Raw genomic sequence first — 22,961 nt, forward strand, 5'->3', positions numbered from 1 at the left:
AATAATGGAATAGAAATCCTCCAAAATCACAACTTTTGTAGCATAGCTGTAACATCTGCATGGGTACTATCCGTTTTTCACACTTATCTGAAAAAAGCTGTAGTCACAAACTCGGTTATAGATTAATGCTTCCATTGACAAGCAAAGCAGTTAACAGAAAAATAAGAAAGTTGAAAGAAATAGGAAATTTAAGAAAAATATAGAAACTGGAATTAAAAAACTCCTGTAGTAGTTTTTCTATATACATGGATTTATTGAAAAAAAGTAAACCACTGCAAATAAAACCATACATATTTATTAATCTATGTACCCAAAATATGCAAAAAGACTGTTTTTCAAATTCCTAATTTTTCAGTTGGCTCCAAATTCAGTTTTTGATGCCTAGAGCAACAGTTGTCTATGACACCTTCTATGATGTTACATGGTTATTAATACCCACACTATCTATACTATTGTCCAAATTTAAATGAGAGAACTTTAAGAAATTAACTTGTTTCATGCACTATTTCAGGAATCTTTTAAAATGCCCTAGGAGAACTGTATGCAACATTGCTGTAGTGATACTATAAGAGTCACAAATATTGTTCAATATTAACACTTATGGGACCTTTAAATCAGCTTTCACAAGCTGCTGCAGACTGGTGTCACCAGTCCCACCTGCCTCCATAATTAGTCAAGTGTATCAATCTTTTGACAACCTAGAACTAGTAATTCTAGCTGACTTGCAGATAGCTTCATAGTCCACAATAATTCCTTTGAGAAATATACCTTTTTATGATCTAAATGATCTCTCTTCCTTCAACTGCAGAATAAAAGATTTAAATACTTTTCGATATCATACCTAATTAAAACCCATACAACTTTCTCTTAAATACCTTCTTCAGCAGAGGTAAACTTGCCAGAATAGATGGTCAGTTTTGTCCTTGACATTTCAGTGTCAAGTCAGATATAAACTGCCTAATTTCATAGCTATGTCTTTAAAATGTGAAGAATATTAGACACCTCTCTCCTTTAGTGTGCTACATATCATAAGCTTTACAATACAACTTTAATATGTCTTACAATGATAGCAACAGCCAATGCAGTCAGTGGTGACCCCTACATTTTACATACTTATCAAGAAACAAATTATATATATCATAGTTCCAGGACTACTCCATTTACATGATCAAATGATTAATATCATTAGCAAAATGCTTTTAAAATAAGCGTGGTGTAAAGAGATTACTTTGGATGAAAAATGGCTCATTTTTACACTTCCTCTGCATCTTTCAAAATGCTAAGTTTCTCTTACTTATACTTAATCACTCATAAGGAAAACAGACTAACCTTATATACTGTTATCTAGGATTAAAATTTGGTAGGACAGCCAATAGAGAGAACAGATAACTACACATGAAGAAGTCAACCAAAACGTTTGACCGTTAACTAATGTTTTTTCTTTTTTCCTTACATGTCACGGCTCTAACTGTGACAAGAACATGAGCAATGTGATTTTTGGACTAGACAAAAAACTGTTATTTTCATTAGTGTTGTATCACAGAGGGTTAAGAATACCCATCTGTTATTGAGACATATCAATTACAATTTCATTTAGAAAACAGAACCACCCCTAGCATTCTTAACTGAATGTAGCTCGTTATAAGAATATAATATAGGTTTGTGGGTGTGTATGAACATCTTGTCTCTTGGCTACTGTATGCCTCCTGAAGGAATTCATCAAGCACAGGGAAAGACATTGTTAATTGCATTAAAATTTATAAACAACTGATAATTCAGAACATATACATAATAATCACTCATACTGATGGGCTACAGAGATGAGAGGCTGAATGGAAAAAGTTATAAAATTTCTCACTCTGATTGGATTACATGACTGAGCTTAGTCACAGGAAAGCTTCTGGGTGAGCAAGACCCTTTTTGTTTGGGTGATTATAAATGCCCAAGTTCACCCAGGAGGCTTAGATCAAAGGTACACCTTGTCCTGAATCTTCTATGCACTAGTAACCAATAGCAAACATTTATAAAAAGGAGAGAGTAAATATGTAATGACATTTCTAGAATGATCTCTTGGTCTCCAGCAGTTTGGGATTCAAAGACTTTGCATTTGCATTTAATAGCTCTCAGTGGATAGAAGCTGCCAGAGAAATCAAGAAACTTCTGTCAGCAAGCTTCAGAGCAAGAATATTTTGGTATGCAGTAACAAGACTGCTTCTATACAACCACTGAGGTATTGCTGAGTGAAGATAAGCGTCATACTGAAGAGCACAGAAACAGAAGCAGCAGCAAACTCTGTTTGAAGGAAGAGTCAGAGACATGACCCTCTCTTCTGCTAGCTTTCAAAAAATGACAGAGGAGGTTCTTGGCTCTTTCACAAGCTTGGACTAAGGAAAGAAAAAAAAACAAAGCATACCCTCCAATGCTTTGTTATGGATATTTATTCCTCCCCTCCTCTGGAACTTCAGAAGAAACTTCTAATGATTCAGAAAAAAACCCAGAAAGAACAAAAGTATTTACACATAGCAAGAGTGAGAGTTTTGAGGGTTTAAAAAAGACTCTGATGTCTACCTCCTTATTGAGAAGAGATAGTATTTGGAGTGTGAAACGCTTAATCAAACCAAAACCTATTCTCTGCATAAATGTTACAGCTCTTAATCTCAAAGATGGTTATAGAGATTTCTTTTTTTTTTTCTTCCATGGTAATGCCATTGTAAGTTTGCAGCATTCTTTTCACATTTCCTTTGAAATGTTACTCCTACAACATACAGGACAAGTCTTATGAGAATATTTTTCTATATACATTCCTTCAATAACTTAATTTTTTCAACAGTTTTGCTTGTTTTGACTGTTTCTCTTTTTCCCAAATACAGTTGCTACTTATTTTTTCAGAGTCTTTGTGTAAACCTCAGTTTCACAAATGCCTTTCAGCTACTATCTCCAAAGGGTCCATTTCTAAGTCAAATTTTCAGAAAGAAAAATAATTATTTCTTCTAAACCTTTTGTTATTTTGGAACTATACCTAGTACAAAGAAAGTGCAGCTGCTGCATTCTGAGCCCATGGGTTGCCAAGGAGCGCATGAACTACACCTACATGCTTCAGAAGATTTACACCATTGAGATCTTGTCAGAACATGACTTGTGACTATTAGTTGTCGGTTTTTAATTAATATACATTCAGATTGGTTCTACTTTTTCACACCGAAAACATCTAATTCCCTAAACATCCTACAGAGTGACATTTGATGAGGTTTTGCTGTGTTTCATCTTTTCCTGTGGCTTCTGCAGGTGTATCACGTTTTTCAAGCCCAATTTTTTTTATTATTTTAAATTGAGCATAACTGTATTTTATCATTGACTGTATCATTTTGAAGTACAAATGTGACAACTGTTCTTGAGGAAACATCTGTTCTCAGTAATTTACTGAGATTTATACTTTATTCTCCTAACAATAGAATTGTAGCTGAAAAACAACCTTGATACTTAGTGACGTATCAGGTGACAACACTAGCAGATTTGTGGTCAATGTCTGTCATGACTTGTTCTTCATATATAGTTTTGTTTGTTGTTTTTTTAAATGAGAATAAAGCAAAATTAGATCTACTTCTCCTCACTTCTCATGAGCTTACTCTCAGCTGCCCATTAAGTATTAGAATGAAGGTGTCCCCAGCTCTTTCTGCTCATTGTTATTTAATATAAGAGGAAGAAGTTACACTCCTCACAGTTCCAGAATGGATTTATTCCTCAGCAGGTTCATAATAAAAGTGATCTTCAAGAATAAATTAAAATAACAAAAAATGACCTCAGTAATCCTCTTGGTGAAGAGGGTCCAATTTAAGGATAATTGGAGGCAGTCATGGGATGACTGGAAAGATTTACCATCACCAGAGAGGAACTGAGATGAACAGAGTACTTGACATTCCAAAAGGGGAAACTCCCTACAGAAAAGAGATCTTATAGAAAAGAGTTACTGGATTTTAATATTACACCCTCAGAATTTTTTCACATAGAGCATTATTAGATCTTTTGTCCCCCTCAAAGTAAATGTAGTTGCCCAAACATAAATCCAAATGCCAAAAATTTAGCAATAAGGTTACTATTACCCAAAAATTGTATCTTTCAAGAAAGTAGCCCAGGAGACATTTTATAACAAAAAAATATCAATATATGTTAGCAACTACTGATGTCATCTCAGTTGTAATGCAACATTTGCAGTCCTTCACCCCTCAGAGAAAAGCAGTACTATTAAGAAGTATTGATTCTCCTCTGCCAGTGAGAAGAAATTAATAAAATGGAGGCCTTATGAACTTGAGCTAGGCAGGAAAAACAGGATCTTTGAGCATACCTACTAATATATAAGTAGGTTTGGGGATTTTTTAACTTATTTCAAAGGCAAGAAGTTTATCTGTAGAAATCTGAATTTAAACTACCTAGTTATGTTTACTATTTTTATTTATTAAGCCATCAGTGCTGGGATCCATGGTGTCCTTTTGTTACACAGAACACTACAGAACTAATGAAAATATTCATATTGTACAGTTTAGCAGCCAGTGATAAAGTAGTAAACGTCTGAAGTGCCAAAAGCTAAAACACTCTTACAAAGTTTGTGAGACGTAAATGTGTTTTTCCAAACCTAATAAACAATACAAAAAGCTCTGCAAAATTAAATGCTGCAAAATTGACTGCAAACAAGGTCATAACTGCCTAAATGAACTGGAACATGGATTTAAAACCAGTTAGTTCTGATAAAAGTGGAACTTAGTAACACAATTGAAAACAAACTAAAACTCTAAATTGGAAATCAGATGTTTAAGACATGAGTTTGGCATCACTTCACTGCTTTTGTATAAGAAAGGGCAGACTTCGTAAATAACCACTGAAGAAAGTGGCTTGTTACTTAAATAGTATTCAAAGTAAGACACAATGAAGATGCCACAATGATGGAGTTCTCAATTATATTACAATAAATTTAGCTGGTGTTATCACAGTTATAGAATTCTTTACACTGTGATAAGATCAAAATAATTGATTGGTGTGCTTTCTTCTGAGAATCTGAACAGCATGAGAAAGTATGTATCTGAATGTTAATAGTATGCAGACAAATGGCATTTACATAAAGATCCCCTTAAAGGCTATTTACCTTTGGAGCCATAGTTTGTGATAGTTCAAACTGGCTTCATAGAAGTGAGAAAAGCAATCTTATTGACAAAGCATCTCATGATGAATATCACTTTGTAACCCTGAGAGTATTTAGAGGACAGATTAACATAAATTTCAAAATACCAAATATCATTCACTGCTGAAACATTCAAAAATTCTAATGAGTTCCAGACACTTTCCAGGTTAGGATGCAGGTAAAAAGAAAATATGTAGCTGATATCACTATTATGCAAATTTAAGACTCACATCCTTTTATATTAGTGAACCATTTGAGTTTTGATCATAAGGACACAAAAGTGTCACTATCTGAGATGTAAAAATACAGACTAAGAATTTCAGGAAATGACAGCTTGTAGAGATCCAAATTTCACATTGGCTTCAGGTCCAAATCTCAGAAAGACTTGGAAGAGAGTAAGTTAAACAATTCCATATCCAACAGCTCCATGTCCTTGTGTTGGGGTCTCCAGAATTTGACATATTTATCTGATTTTAGAAAATGACTGTATCAACACTGAATTTAGTGTAACAGTATTTCAAAGACGCTCAGATGTACAGGTATGGATGCCAGACAGTAGGCTCTGATCTAGATGATTAAGTTGTGACCTGTACATACAAAGACTAATACAGTTGGCAAGAAGTCTAGAATTCTGTAGGACCACTTGACACCTCATGTTTGCAGTATATGTCAGTTAATAGTGATGAGATTATTGTGTTCAGCCCACAGAATTTTTTTTTGTCCCAAAAGATAAAAATCAGGAGTTAAGTTCAATTTGGGATCACTGTCCTTTTGTTTTAATACATCCGTATAGTGTGAGGCATACCTGGTATGATACAGTCCTAATGTGCTATATACAACATATCTCACATATTTGGTAGACATTCATAAAATCTATGGTTTTGTATATATTTCTTTAAGATCTTTCAGTTTTTGAATGCAGAAAAAATCTGCAATACACCCCAAAAAGCAGAAAAGTTTGCAACATTTTGTATGTCACTTTTACGTGAAGAAATGTAGCAGAAAGTGACAATGTAGGCAACAAAACTCTACCCTTCATAAAACTTCCAAAAGCAGATGAAAGCTGACCAGCTACGAAGAAAAAGACTTCAAGAAGAAAGGCAAATCTAGGACAGGTTAAATGTCTGTGTTGTAAATGAGACCAGTGGTTAACAAAGAAGAATCTAGGACAGGTTAAATGTCTAAGTTGTAAATGAGACCAGTGGCTAACAAAACAAGCTTAATATGATGATATAAATCCTGTTTAAGCATTCAATAATAGCACAGGCCTTGAACATTATGGGCACAGGCTGAAAGCAGAAACTGCAGAACTGTAAACAAGTCACTAATGGCCAATTAATGGTCTCTGAAAAGAAACAACAAACTCAAGCCTTGTGAAAAGACTCCTTTTACATTAAGAACAGAAGCAGAAGCTAAGCAAAGGAAAACAAAACAATCGAGCTGAAAGCAGTCCTGCAAGCTAGGGTATTAACACCTTATCTAGGGATAGACAAGAGGGTCAGGAACTGTCTAGAAACTAAACCATCTTATATAAGATCCCAGACTGGGTGTGCAGAAGGGAAGATGGTAGAGAAGACAAAAAATATCCACTTCACTTCTAGCTTCCCTTGCAGAAGAGCTCTTGAGTTTTTCCATGCCATCTTGTCAACTGAGACCATCACCAGAAGCCATCATTGCCAACTCTAGAGCATCATCTCAATGGGGTTTTATATTCACATCAATTTTAGGACACAGGTGTTAAGGACTGAGTGCTTTGAATACGTAGTAAAAACTAATCTGCAGTGTTAATGACAAACAAGGCTTAAGAATAAATTATTATCACAAGCAGTGCTGTTAATGATTGTCAGTCCAGTGAAGTGGGGTTGTTCTTTTAATTTTTTTTAAGAGGAACTGTTAAGAAACTGAAGTAGCATAAAGCAGAGATACACAGGCAACCCTACCCTTTAAGTCATTTTCAGTTACAAAGCAATGGTACTGATAAATGTAGAGTGGAGATTCAGAATACAATATGACCTCTACACCAAAAAGAAAAAAAATCTTGAAGAACCAGTTAGTACATATACCCTATATTTTTGTCTCTTCTTCAAGTATGCACCTGTCTCAAATTCATAAAATATTTTCTAGGATGGTGACATCGCTGAGCTTTCAGCTACTTCATTCAAGCAATAATTGAAATAATGATCCTTCAAATCCAACATCTGACCTAGTCCCTACAGATAGAAATGATATGTAGCAAAAATAAGTTACAACACAGTCACATTCCTGGTTAGAGTCTTGGTATTTTGACAGAGGGAGGACCTGGTTAGGAATTTATTGGCAGGTAAATATTTTCTGACTGATTTGCAGATACTTCATGAGAAGACAGCCTTCCAATTAACTAATTATGGTTGGGGAAAAAAAAAATTCCATTGTAGAATTTTGGTTTTCTAAACAGACTTAAAATTATGTCGAAAACTCACAAGGAGTTTTGCAGAACAAAAACTAACTCATTGACCAATTTGGTGGATATCAGACTGAAGAGATTTATAACCTGAGGCGATCCTAACATCATCTTTTCCCATCTGCTGTTGTTTACATCAGTCATTCCATACCCAACCTTAAGTGGCTGCTAACAAGAGCAAGAAGTCTTTCCACACACTTTTAAAAAAAAATTTTTTTAAAGCTATTAAGAGATAACGCAGCTATTTACTCATTTACCTAATCTGTAGATAAAAAGAGTTCCAAGCTACATTAGCTGAACGAGTAGGTTTAACTACAGAGACCTACATGCATGTGGGTACATGACTCAGAAATCCCTAAGACTGGCACCTGAATTCTGCAAAGCTTGAACATGACAGCAGGAAGAACAGGACTTGAGAAGAGCCTTAATTTTCCCTGAGCAACTATCAGTTTACCATCCAAAGCACAATCAGTCATGTATGCAACATGTCTGAGAGAAGAACATCTAACCTCTTTTGAAACACATACAATCACACCTGAATGCAGACATCATTTATGCTTTCCTTGACTTTTGCAGTCCCCCCTATCTTCTATGACAAAAAATTGCCACTGGAAGTTTTCTGATTGAGTCAGAAATTAATTCTAAAGAATTAGAAATTTTGTGTTCAGAAGGCAGATGTCTGCTTTTCCAACTTAAGAGAAAGCCTTAGTCTCATACCTCAAGACATGGATGTTCTTATGAAAAGAAATCAAAGACTTTTAGTTTGAAGAATCTCTGAAACTCAACACACCTACTCTGGCTGTTGGTGAAACATGGAAGAGACAGGTAATCATTTATGCCAAAGGTTCTGACCAGGGCTTGTGTGGGGAACTGTTTAATAAGACCTGCTCAGAAGAAAGATGAGAGTAGCTCACAATAATTTACACAGTAAATCATGTATCATTCTGAAGGATTCCAGGATCTCAGTCTGGAATAAAATACAAGAGTATAGAGGATCATCAGGCATCTTTTTTAGTATCAGATAACTCACAAGGTCTGCTCTCTCTTTTGGTACAAAAAGGCAACACAGTATAAATGAGTAACTTCAAAAATGCATGGCTGAGGTTTGTTTTAAGGTGCTTCAATAGGAACCTATCGAAATAACAATTGACGTACTCAAAGAAAAATCCAGACTACTTGAGAAAGGGCTTAATCTCATAAAAGAACAAAAATGAATGTGTACCTTAGTTAAAAGAAAGAAAATGGCTTTATGATTTGGAAAAACGTCTGTTATCAGGTAACATAAGGGATTCTGAGCATAAGTGAATTTAAGTCACACAAGGTTCAATATAATCTAAGGGAAAAACACAAAGCAGCATTACGAGTTCTAAAATAGCTTGAGGAAATCAGATAATTAGAGAAGCTCACTGACAAAAAAATTCAGAACCCCTTTGCTGTAAAATTTAATTGGTTAAATCCATCCATTTATTGTGTCTTTTCTTATAGCACATTCAGATAATGAAAAAATAGCAGGTTTATATCCAGTAAAACACTAGGCAAAATGTGTTTTCTTCCTTCCTTACCTGTTTTCATTTCTAACAAGCGCTTCTTCTTTTGTTGCCTCTCTTGTTTTTCTTTTTCTGCTTTCTCCTTAGCTATTTTAGCTCGCCTCTGTTTTTCTTCTGCTTCCCTTCTTCTTATATTCTCCTTTACTGCTTGCTGTGAAAAAAGTAATAGACTTGCATTAAACAGAACTTTTTGCAAAAACAAAGCTGAACCTTAAAAACAGTTTTAAAATCACATCTCCTAACTAACCTTAATTTACCAAGCCAAATAAATATTTTACATTCCATATTTAGTACTGTTTATTCAGAAGAGTAAGTGAATTCAGAATAAATGCATGAAAGGCATAGTAATTGCCCCCATATGGAGCTTATATATTCAACAAGAAATTAATCTTAAGAATACATGTTAACATAAGAAGGACTCAAAATATCTAAACCAACTGTTTTACAAAACTATGTTACTATTAGAATATTACAGAAATACATTTTCATGCTGCCACTATACCAAGCAAAAGAAAAGCTGCTTGGATGACTCAGCTGTGATTTTTCTTGTTCTTATCCACACAGGCATTAACTCACTGGGTTTATAAATTCTTCTCTTCTGGTTTATACCTGTACACGATTGTTCATTTTGAATTATAAATACATACTCTAAAGTTTCCAACGAAGCCAAAACAGCACTAAGAATTTCAGAGTTTTTAAATCATTATTCTGCATATTCAGACACTAAGCAAAAAAACTGTGTCATAATAAACAATTTCTTAACATAGTTATTTTAGGATTACCTTTTCATTAACTTAGTGCTAGCTATATTCACTGGTAAATTCTCACTGTTAGACTGTGGCTTGCATTAAATGTAAAGTGCCATGCATAATATTCATTGCAGAAAGTTTCTCTTTTCAGAATGCAGCTACACACAAACTCTCATCTTTCACAACAGATCAAAAACTCTTACAAAATGGCTAACAACTTCACAAGGTCTGAGGCAAGGGCTGCCCTTTTGCAGGGATAATTAATATCTCATGTTGCTTTTAGCAAGAAAATGCCCAGCCTGCATCTGGGAAAAAAAAAAAAAAAAAAGAATGGACAGAAGAGTACTATAAAGCACAGATTACTGTAGCTTGCAGCAATATTTGCATGGGCACTATTTGAAACATCACCATGACCAAAGGAAGGAAAAAAAAAAAATAAAAGTCACATAAATCTTGTGAGTAAATACCTCTCTTTGGTAACTGAAGAATAAGCTTTCAGTCACAAAAACTGACAATAAAATGGACTATTTATAACAAAGCAAAACTTTACTTCCATAGTGTCTTCTCCAGCATTACCTCTTTCAATTTTCTTGAAACTGGGGGAGGAGGGGAGATGCCTACTACAAAATGCTAAAATTGCACGTTGAATTAATTTTTAACAAATTATTTGCTGATGATTTTCAGTCTGGGTAGTCTGTAAAAAAAACTTCTGGGACTTGAGCACAAATCCAATTTTGGCAGAAATGACACTTTCCTAACAGAGTGAACAAAGAAACATCTACTTTGCATCTACTTTTCCTTCCTAAAATACCAGCAGGACTCAGCTCCAGACTGCAGTAGCCAAACATAGATGTCTATTCCTTTCACCGTCAAATGGGCTTAATATAGTAGATCACACCTTCATATTCAGTGCAAACTGGATGGTTCGGAATATCACTCCATGCCTCCAGCCCTCCTCTAGCATGACACTGGTCTTCCTTAACTTAAAAATTCAGTGAGAGATGTCTTGGCTACCATTTAAGACATCTACCCAGGATAGGTGTCTTTTGAGACATCAGGTGGACAACTCTTCTAATGCCACTACTTGTACTGAGTATGCAACTTCCTTGACTAGAACACAAGATTAGACACTCAAACTCACATACAGATGCCAATGTTTAGAGGTCTGTGCTCTAGAGCCAACTTCCATCCTACATGTTCTTTGTGTTTTCAACAACAGATACGTGTCTAAAGCTCTGCAAAAATGTTTATACCAAGAATGGTCAAAAACTTGACTGAGACAAACACCTATTTGTTTCTAGCACTATATTTCAAGATTAAGATTAAATACTTAAAACTTCCCTGCTCAAAAAGACCTAAAAAGCTAGACATGATCTGACCTCATCTGCTATATACAAGCAGCATTGTGTTCAGTGTATGGTACAGTATGCAAAGATAACTTTCAGAAGAATTGCTAAATTGCATACTTTTCTGCATACCATGCCAAAGCCTACAGTTTCTGAGATGGAGTATTTTGTGGGTTGTCTCTCTGGCAAACTGTGCTCTAGATTTGGTGCTCAAAGAGACTGAAAGATAGCTATCATAGCTGCCAAATAACACTAAAGTACATGGAGCAAAGTCCAATGATAGCTATGAACCTGAAGTCTGTGGCTTCAGATTTAAGCAATTTTTTGGAAAATATTTCAAATACTTTCATTAACTGAGAATCAAAAATAGCACTATAAATAGATAAGTAGTGTATGTAAATAATCAATTTTCCTAGACAACAAAGATGACTGAACTTCACTTAACCACAAAATCTGGTGACTTAGTCTTTTAATTTTGGACTTTTTAAGAATCCAATTATTTTTCAGCACTAAATTTGAAAGTCTTTTCAGCTATATTTTCTAGGATAACAACCACCTTTAGTTTCTCTCAGTAATAAAGACCAATGCTAAACAGTTCTGAAAATCAGACCTCAGGTGTCTCAAGCTAGTAATCTCAAAAATCTTTTCCAAAAAGTGAGCAGCTACTCAATATTTTGTATAATATCATTGAATGATAAGGGGTTTAATGCTTTATCTACACACTTTTTTCATATAGCCTTCAAACTGTGCTCTGCAAGACAGAATTATTAGTTTTTCTCTAATTTTCTCACATCATGCTCATCAATAATACCTAACTGTTCCCAAGCCTTAATTAATCTATCTTTATAGCACTGCTGTGAAGCAGGAGTTAGTATGAGTGCTAATTTTACAGACAAAGCAAAGAAATACAGGCAAACTAAGCACAATCACTTCTTTGAGGCTCAAATTGAAGGTGAACCTAAGATTTTAGAATTCTTATTCTAATGCATTTAAATGGAAGGTGTGGTTTAAAATCAGAAATTACAGTAATAAAACAATTTAATAATATTTAGTAATTTTGAAATCAGACTCCTGAGTTTCAAATTAGGCACTGATCAAGTTAGGAAAACATATTCAAGGCTCATGTTGAGAAATCTGATAAATGTAACTTGCCAAGCAAAATTATTCTGATTGAAGACTATGTTTTCTAGAGCTTTGGCTTTTATACTCTGAAATAGCAGAGGCATAGTAATCTAAAACCAAACAAGACTGGGAAACATGCAAGCAACTTAAATAAGTGTGTTGTAGTGCTACAAACTAGTACTGCTACATTAGGCTACAAAGAGGAATAGGTGGTAAAATGACTCATTGAATCTTTCTACAGATCAATAGGCATGAGCTGGATCACTGCTCCAGATTATGTCACAAAGCTCATGCTCAGATAACATTACTGCAGGAGTGCAGCCAATACGTAAATTACCAACGTAACTCTACATAGCCAGATGTGACACAAGTCACCTTTTCCAAGTTATCCAAATTGATAAACTCATATGAAATTGGCTACCTCCCTTTTTATTCTCCATTTCTTCACTGAGAAAGAGCTCTTTTCCAGCCAAGTGTTCAGAATCCAGAAGACAAAAACCCATATTTACTCAAAGACAGCTCCAAAGAAGCCAAATGAAAACAACCTTCACTTGCCCCCGCTAAATTTACCAATATGAACATAGTTATAAATCACAAAAATAACTAATCCTAAATAAATAATAAAATACGGAAGTATTTTGAAGTTATGTAGCCATCAATCTTCCTAAAGTTGTTATTTTAAACTGAGAGATACGCCAGTCTTGAGCATGTATTCTGAAGTATAGTAACAAGTTAATTATCTTTGTTTCAGAAGAACTGCATTGACAACAGTAAAAGAACATGCAGTATTTTGGAAAATATCTGATTATCCTGCAACTTGCCAAGAAAACTGTTTATAGATATAATTAATCAGCTCCAAAGATAAAAAAAATTCCCTGGTGAGAAATTTCTATCTCACTTCTCTGAAAGGTCACTTGTTAAAACTCTTAAATCACATTTTGCTAGAATTAAAAAAAAAACCACAAAAGCAATTATTAAATTTGTAAGCAGAATGAAAATGCATTTGCAATAAAAAAATACTTAAAAAATAAAATTAGATATCCAAAATAGTTCAAGCTTCTATAATGAGCTAGTACATGCAAACGTTTGTATACATAATGCTGATGCCCTATGATACAAGGACAGAGCAAATGTCCACACTTAAGACTATTTTTGATTAGCCTAAGGCAAAGCTCTGCTAACAATGAGTTTGAATTATGGTTATAACTATGTTCTGAGCTCTGTACAAAAGGAGCTACCCAATAACCTGGATCAGCCTTATCTCTGTTTGTCAAATATTTAAAATTAAAATATTTAAAATAATAGTTCTTAGCCTCTCCTCCCAAAGATCGTCCTTTTTAAAGTGAAAAGAAGTAAGCACTTAAGCGCATAAAACCTACAATCCTAGAAAATCTATTGTCACACAAGAAAAAAAAAGAACCATAGAAACAGACTGAGTCTGAGGAAAACATGTTATATTTTTAAGCCAAGATAAGGAGTTCTGAGATTCCCTTGCAGGGAACCTGCTTACAGATCTAAACCTTCAAATTGATCGAGTGCTGCAGGCAAATGAAATATTAAGCAAAATAAAATCTTGTGTCTGGAGTTTGTGTGGGAAGAGTGTGCATTATAAAGAGATAATAATTATTAGAATTTTAAAGTAAACAACAAGCATCCTTTAAGTAGAAAATGCAGTTGTATTTAAAAAAAGGTAGAGTTCCAGGTTGTTGTCCTTCATGTTACACAAATAAGAATTCAAGCCTCTTTTATCCTATGATATAATAATAATTCACGATGTACAAAGTTAAATTTCTGGTGTGAGTATCCAACAATATTTGAGAAAGAAGAAAATTATTTTTACTTTGTTCAGTAAATGAAAGATCAAAAACATTAGGAACAAAATAAACAGATCGTACCATGAACATTGTCCTGAAGTTGTTTAAGTCTGTTAAAAACTCCTCTACTGAGACTTTCTTCAGATCAATGGCATAATATCCCATCACATTCTGATAGAGTTTTTCCATGTTCTCATGCATCCGTGAAAGTTTCTGAAAATCTTCTTTGGCATGAACTAGAAAGCTGTATACTGCTGTTAAGGCTATAAGAATACTCAGTGAATTCATACAAAACCATGCTTTTTAATCAATAGTGATCTGTCTTTCATACCCATTTTCAATTTACATTAAATGAACAATTCCTTCCATGTCATATATGCTTCCTATTATTGATTGTCTATACTCAGCCTATGAATCAGGGTGCTTACATCAAATTTCTCTACCGGTTTAAAAGTAAAGATTATTCCATTAGCATATAATTTTGTATGAAATGAAAAGTATGGGTCTAATCTAACTTCAAGTACTTTTGTAATTTATTTAGTATCACTGTCTCCTTACTCAATCTAAAGGTTTAGGCATATAAATTATAATTGACATGGTATTCAAGTTCACTTTAATATACTTTAATATATCCAGAATACTTTAATATATCCAGAAACAGTGCAGTTCCTACTAGAATTAGAGTAAAAAGAGAAACAAAATAAACAAAATGAAACAATATTAAAAACAAAAATCCATGAAAGATTTAAGACTCCATCCTAACATCCTAATGGTGTTGTAGGAACAGTGATCCATTGATTTCTGTTCCATCAGGTATTTATACTTTTTCTAAGGCTATCTGCAATGTTAATACAAGTTAATTAAATAAGAGGTGAAAGCAATAGAACTACTTCTACAAGAGATAGACAATTTATAAATAGCACCAAAACACTGCTTAGGTGAAATAAAACCCCCTATGTTTATTGAGGACTTCCGACAATGTAGTTTGTCAAAGACGCTCAAAGAAGACATTTTATTTGTTGGCATTTCCTTATGTAGAACAACTTCACAAAGTGTTTACTTTAATGGAACAAGAACTAAACAAATATTTGTGTTCCATTATTTTCCTGCTGCAGGAAAGACTACGAAAGACAAGAAATTACAATTTTACCTTCACTACCAGTTGACTACCCCAACTACTGCAGAAGAGAAATTACTGTATTGGTAAACTTTATACTAGAGATACATACACTATGATCACTTTATTTTATGAAGCACAAGAATTTTAATCAAGTGTAATATAAACTAGACAAATATAATTTCTGTCGACCCTGCTATTTGAAATACACAGTAACAATTTACTGCTGGGTGACTGCTTTCATTCTTCAGGTTTTTTTGTGATGCACTCTTCTTTCAGTTTTGTTTAGAGGCTGAATCCCTCTTGAATTTTTTTATTAAATGTACTTCTGGTTTCTTAGCATTGCATCTAAAATACCAAGTAAGCAGTTAATTTTTTTTTATTTTATGATTTAGAACACATGCCAGAAAATGTTCTCAGACCCATGAAGGAAAGGAGAAATAATACATTTTCACAACAATCGTATTAGTCACTATGATTAGCTAGGTCTGTAAGGGCAGAACAGTCTCCACTATAACATTCTTGTAGAAAGGGTCTAACTAAAGCCTAGATTTTCATGATTTTAAATGAGACATCTTCCATCACCCCTACAAACACCTGATTTTATACTTTCTGTTCTTTTGACAAGGCTCCTTCACCAGTATGAGCTTCTTTTCATGACTATCATAAGATGCAGCTCATAAGACTACCTAGGTTGATTGACTCAAGCAGTTCAAAAGGTACTGATGTTGTTGGCCCACTTTTTATTAAATTGAATCTCTCTCCCTTACTTAGCTCCCAAGATAAACAAATCTTACAGGAAACTACCCTCCTTCTGAGCTGGGTTTCTTAAAAATTTTTAAGGATGTTAAAAAGCTATGGTGGGACAGCGAGGGCAGTTGATGAGAAGTTAGCATGCAACAGTTGCCCAATTATTAAATAAAAAAGGATTATGAGAAAAACCAACAACCATCCAAACCAAAGCAATAAACAAGAGCAATAAAGCAGAACAGTAAAATTAATGCTGAGTGAAACTAAAACCAAGCATTTCTTGGCAGTGTTTATTTCTGATCTTACAAATTAGGATATTTACTATCTGTAAGTGATTCTTAGATCATTAATAGAAGTTAGGGAAAACTACTATATTTTTTGCAATTATGAGTCTGTTCATTTTCAGGGAATGGTAGGTTACAGGAAAATTAAATTACTTTGTTTTCTTGTTAGTATGTATAATAAATGGTATACATCAAACATTGCAGTAACTTTCTTCAGTTTTCTGCAAAGGAAAAAACTGAGAAAAAAATCTGAAATTATCAAGAGAATGTATACCTATCTTGTAAATGAATTATATGCCAATGTATATTCTAAAAAGAAACGTGGATAGTGGGGGACAGATGACAGGGACAGAATTCCTGTGATACCTTGCAAGACACAGCTAAACTTAGAGCTGTGGTAACAGCGTCTATATAGGCTTCTTGATTGATATTGTTAAAATTGTCTCCCCCTGAGTACATGATGCACAATTTTAAACTAAAAATAAAGCACTGTAGATGTTTTACTATCCCATATTTTAATGCCAGTCACAATGAATCCTGAATTTTTTTTTCCATCTGGTGCATTATGGGATACCCTAAGCTCTTCACATTCTACTGAGACTCTGCTTCAATTTAGGTATTTTTAATAAGCCCTCTTCCTTTTTTCCTTAAATATGGCTTTTGTTAGCCAGCCCCAGCTAAACTAGAGACAACTGGGAATACTACTGAGTGCAGCAATCCCAACTGTAATTATTATGAACAGGTTGGTTTATATGCATTAGCAGCTACACAATTCATTGGCTTTGGATGAATGAAGACAGAAGTACAGCAGAGGTGTAACACAGGTGGGATGAGAAGGTAATCAAGAAGTTAGCTATTTGTTAACTTTTTCTGAAGTGGCTTAATTTCATGAACTGCCTTTTTTGACTCATGGGACTACAGATCATTCTGCTCATTAATGGAACAGGAAAGCAATGCAGGGCTGAGATGAGTAATATCAGTGGCAAATTTTCTAACTGCTGTATGTTTGGTCTTGCATATTCATGTCAGCTTTTTCCATAGTGAGTTGCTTGTCTGAAGCTTATACTGATTTTAATATATTGAGATATACAACATACTAACATAGTGCAGAGTATCAAGCCAAGTAAAAGCAGCTGTTACCATAGAACAGATAATAAATACTGTTAATTTGTACCAAACGTTTCCTTTTAAAAAAATCTCACATCCACCACTCGTGAATTTTTGACAAACTAACCTACATACTAATGGTAGACAGCTGAAAAAGGTATATTAATTTGGATAAGAACAAAAGACCAACAGGTGCATAGATGGTGCATGTATTTTAGAAAAAAGTTCAAAATGGAATGGAGACTGCCACTACACTAGCCAGTAATAGTCTCCAAAAAACAGGGCAAACCTTTTTGAAATCTGATGCAAAGACTTTGAGTTCACTTCAAACCAGCATTTAAGAAATCATTTTCTACTAAGGCCAAAGAGTGTGGATGTTGTAGGGCTCTGTTGAGGACTTCCCATATCAGGTTCTTCAGATAACAGTTGCAATTCGCTGAAAAATGTGTCATACACACTTCCTTTTAAATATATTCAGCAAGGTTCAACAGTAAAATTCTGCACAAGAATGTAGTAGTTCAAGAAACACAGAAATGTTCAAATTTTCAAATTAGTACCTTCTGAAGATTATTTGTCAAAAAATACTTTTTCCTTGACTCACATGATATATTCTACTGTTTGCCTAAGCCCTATTTCACTACCTGTCCACACAGTCAACATCTTGACCCTCTCCCAAAGGGCACTATACAATCTTTTTTCACCTGATGAGTTCAGGTACTGTAATCTTCCAAAGGCCTTAGAATGCAAGGACATCTTACAGACTTGAGTTTGTTTATGTTGCACAGAGAGAAATTCAAACCATTTTAGAGATAGTTTAGAGACAGTGTGTAGTCTCTTTTTTGCAGGTGTAATGGGTTTCTTCTGCCTCAATTGAATCTGGCTCTGACTTGGGTGCTGTTCCTTCTTTTTTCATAATGTCAACAAATCAACTTAAATGACAAGGGAAGGGGAACAGAAAACAGAATAAGAAGAAAGGACTTTATTCCTAGCCAAAATGCAGCAACCAACTGATTGTCTCTCAAGTGTAAGTTCCATAAGTCATCAACACTACTTTCAAAGGTAGGCTGAAACTTGTCAAGAGTTTCCCAGCTGTTACTTAGAAAATCATAAATTGAGAGCTGAACTGAGAAAGAGCATGTTGCCTAAATGACTCAATTAAGCTTTTAATATGCAATATAAATTCTCACCATAAACCTTTTCAATGTACAAGTGTATTTTGTTCACTGTTCATTTTTATTGAACATTTTACTCAATGGATTTAATAATCTACATAAATATCAATTCAATATTCTTTGACTTTCATAATTGGAGTAAGCAGAACTGCAATAAAACCTATGATTTCTTTTCAGCTAGTATTCATAAGATGACTGACAAACTAGCAAAAATATATAGGAGAAATATTCATAACTAGACTTTGTCAATAAAAGAGTACTCCAACTGTGCATATATCCAACTTCCTAAAGAAACAAGAATGCTAATCAGTTCATTAGAGGCCTTTGGGTTGTGATATTTAGTGACAGGATGTAATAGCCTGCTTGTCCATGGAGCCTAATTGTACTCAGGGTGAAAAATCATTTCCAACAACGCATCATCCTTCCTTTAAAGATTTCCTGCTGGTTTCTTTTTATGAGCTGTATGCTTTTCAAGACATCGGCATCATTCAGCTTTTCTTGTCATAGGAATAAAAGTAAAGACAGGTCCAGGCTTTATCACGCTGTGAAGGATTATATAACCTTTACATCAAACCTTTTCTACTTTGTAATTTATTGAAGTTCCTGTTTTTCAAAAATAGGAGCTTCTTTAATTAGTGTCTTTACAGGCATTAACAGAAAACATATGCAACTTTTCTGTTTTAAAATCACTGCCAGTCTGCTGTGAGAGGTAGTGGGAGAGGGAAAACTATTCCAGTGCAAAATATTTACTGTTCAAAACATTTTATTTCAATACTCCAGTACAATTAAATATGTAACACGGTTGATTTACCTGTACTGATTTATTCTGAATAAGACCAAATATTCATCTCGCTTGCTTTTGACAGCAGTTAGTACTTGGAGGAAACTTGGCAAGTGTAGCATGATAATTCAACTAATGTAGTATTTAGATTATGTAGTTTCTAACAGCATGCATGTTAGTGATCTTTCTGAGCCAAAGTTACTCCTGGACTACTGCATTTAATAGTTCCAGATATACTATCTAAGCCTTACATGAAATTAATTTACCATTTCAGCCCTTACAACATCTTGAAAGTAAATGCTACAGTTTGTCTGCTGTGTAAGAAAGCATTTCCAATAGTATGTTTTAGCCTGATGGACAGTATTTCACCTAGGATAAATCCTGGGTTTATAAGACTTGATTTTCCACCTACAGAGTCCTAATCTTTAAAAACATCCCTTATGCAGAAACTGTTGCCTACTGATGATTGTTACTGCTCTCTGCCATCTCACTAGATATAGATTACATTTTTTGAGATGGGATGGTGGAAGCACTCCAGACATGAGTATACTGATTTTTATAGCAACTTTGTTTTCTTCTTCACTTAACCGCATTTGCTCTCAGTTGTTCTGCTATTTTTTTCTTCAGATCTATTATTACATAACCACGATAGTTCACTTTCTCTTTTGCCAGCATCTGCCAGTGTCTCCCTTTTGACATGAGTTTTTTTGTAAAGATATTAATCCAGAAAAAAAAAATCATTCTACTTTTTCCCAAGAAATTTATTTCCTTGGAAGTCTTTGTTAATATGCGTTCTTGAAAGGTGCACAGAAATTCAGTTAAGTTCTGATAGCTGTCCTACATTATTAGCATGCAGAAATAGATCTACAAGAGATGGTTTCTCTTTAAAAAAACACACCCCATCATATTACATCTCCCATATACACATATTGGTTCTATTTTTATTTAGTTTCCACAATTTCTATGCACAGGGAGGTCAGACTTGCAGATCCTCCTTGCAGCCCTTTTAAAAAATTTAGGTGCATCTTTTAATCTTTTTTTCCTCTGGTGTCTTGGGCTAACTTCATATAAGAATCAGTAGTCCAATAGGTTTATATCTGAGACAATATTAAAATACTTTAATGACTTTTCTGATCACTGGTTACATCTGGGCATTTATTGCTGTTTATTTTTGTATTTTCCTTTAAAAATACTCCACTGATTCCTTCATCTGAGATCAACCTTCCATTCACAATATTGCACAATGTGGTCAGCTGAAGTTCTTCCTAGACAAAACTGATGCAAAGAACAAATTTAGCTTTATGGGTAAAGATTACCTTGGCTACCTACATCTCTTATGGCAAAATTATAACTTTTGAGATGCTTGAAAAAGACAACATATAGATCCTCCTTTGAAATTCCTAAGGTGATAATTTTCCTTTTTAAGAGATCAATTAACTGCTTTAATGTTCTTCATATACAGGGATGGAACTTCAATTCTTAGGAAAGTTAAGGTATTTATTGACAAGGTCTGCCAAATTACCCTATCTAACCGTTATCAGATTTTACCTTTTCACACTAATTCTCTACAACTGTGACTTATTCTATCTTAAATACAATCTGTAAACTTATTTCACAGCATTCCACTCACAACCTGCCATCCAGTTTCAGAGATGCCCAATACATCAATAACACAGAAGGGAAAAGAATCAGCTTACATAGTATTTTTAAAAATTTATTTTAGATGTTCATATTAGCATAGAAGTACATATTTATTCCTGAACTTACCTTTTCTGTCCTTTCCTTCTTAAGTGAAGCTAATATTTTCAGGGTACTGTTCACTCGTTCGCAAATTGAATTTTGCTGATTTCTTCCATAACTGTTTGAGAGGTATGGAAGTCTTATAACTACATCTCCAAAGAAAGATGCTTATTAAATTATCTATTTCCTCAAACTCCAGTCATCAGCTTAAAAATGCAAAATGTTATAGGGTATTTTAACTGCCAACATCTGTATTATTTTGGACAAGATGATCATCGTAGGTCCCTTCCAACTGCAATAGCTTATTCTATTCTGTTGAATTTAGAAAAATCTGTCCTTTTTATAAGTTAGATTTCTTAACAGCTACTTCCCATTTCTAAATTTCTAGACTAGACCTAATTTTCTTAGCCAAGCACAGGCTTTGCATTGTCCTAGCATTTTTTCTGAGAAAACTATCATGAATTTATTTTTCTCCAACTTCCTAGGAATAGTTTATCTTGCCTTCAGGATGCCTCTCCTAATTCTCCTACTATGCTACTGGCTTCTGCAGAGACAAAATTTATGTTTCATAGTATAGAGACACCATGCCGGCAGGATGCAACATATCTCAAAAACACATTCAGCTGGAAAAGAAAGCCAGCAATAACGACAAATAGAATAATCTCACCAAAAAATGCCTGACCATACAAAAAATTAGTAGTGACACTGAAAGGTTACAGATAACCCACATTGTCCACAGAAAGCCTAAAGCTAAGTTGCAGACACTTTGATTGCAGCTAGACTACTGAGAAGTAAACTGGTCCTAATGCAGCAAACCCCAGTGTATTCACTTGGCTTCAGGGTCGCTTGCCATCTTTTATTTAATAGTATGAGATTAATCAAAAGGACTGTGTCCTGAGCCCCCCTGGCTTTATACATAGCAAAGGAGTCTTCCAGTTAAATAATAACCAAGCCATGTCTGTTAAAGAACTTTTAAATTGTCTTTTTATCAGCTGATATTTCTGTTTCCAGATTAGTCTCAGTGCCAAGCATGTATGACCATCATCTGGCAGGAAAGTTTAAGTGAAATAATGTTTTTTTCTGCTTTAATTAAATATCTTCATGTCTTAATGAGGGAGACAGGCAGTAAAGTTGGTTGCAGGTTTTGCAGTAAGCTGTGAGAAAATAATTCTGGCAAAAATAAGACCAGAAAAAACCTGTCATTAGGTCTGAATCTCATTTCTGAAATAAGAGCATTCTTTTGGTTCTGCAGTTGCAGAAACATTGGCAGTGGTAATATAAATACTCTAAAACAAATAAATACAGGGTTACAGACACCTTTTTCTATGATAGTCTCATGTGAAAAATAGTTTTAAGTGAAGTGCCTAACATTCCTGCTATAACTACTTTTCACTAAGAAACCTATATATAGTGTAAAACCTGTATGCCTGAGAGCAGGCATTTTTTTTCCTCATTCTGTCCACTATAGATGAATCCTTTAATTGGACTTTAATTGTGTATTTACTTCATGAGGAAGAAAAAATGGGTTGCATTTAAAAAAAAAAAAAAATTATACAGACTAGACAGAAATTATTCAAAGAAATATAAAGTTTAAGGTAATGCAGTCAAATTACTTCTGGGGGGGGCTGTTTTGTTTGTGTGCTTTCTTTATAAAATACTATAAAGGATATTGACATTTTTGCTACAAACTTATCATGATTATCTTCAGGAACTGGAAAAGTCTGCAAATCCTTCTCAAGCTGTTGGAGTTGCTTCTCCATCTGCTTCAAGCTCTTCTCCAGGTTTTCTGCTGAGACTAAAACACAGAATATTCATTTCA

General features: G+C 34.3%; 1 protein-coding gene across 1 annotated transcript in view; it reads right to left on the reverse strand.

The window, feature by feature from the left end:
- DIAPH3 (diaphanous related formin 3) overlaps nucleotides 1-22,961 on the reverse strand; it is a 210,374-nt gene that overhangs the window by 59,937 nt on the left and 127,476 nt on the right. Inside the window, exons 23-25 of the mRNA XM_071740516.1 lie at nucleotides 22,813-22,937; nucleotides 14,273-14,437; nucleotides 9,176-9,311 (exon numbers count right to left, since the gene is read on the reverse strand). Coding sequence (XP_071596617.1) covers nucleotides 9,176-9,311; nucleotides 14,273-14,437; nucleotides 22,813-22,937 — 426 coding nt within the window. The remainder of the gene's footprint in view (nucleotides 1-9,175; nucleotides 9,312-14,272; nucleotides 14,438-22,812; nucleotides 22,938-22,961) is intronic.

The sequence above is a fragment of the Heliangelus exortis genome, chromosome 1 (assembly GCF_036169615.1).
Source record: "Heliangelus exortis chromosome 1, bHelExo1.hap1, whole genome shotgun sequence".
In the NCBI taxonomy this organism is placed as follows: domain Eukaryota; kingdom Metazoa; phylum Chordata; class Aves; order Apodiformes; family Trochilidae; genus Heliangelus; species Heliangelus exortis.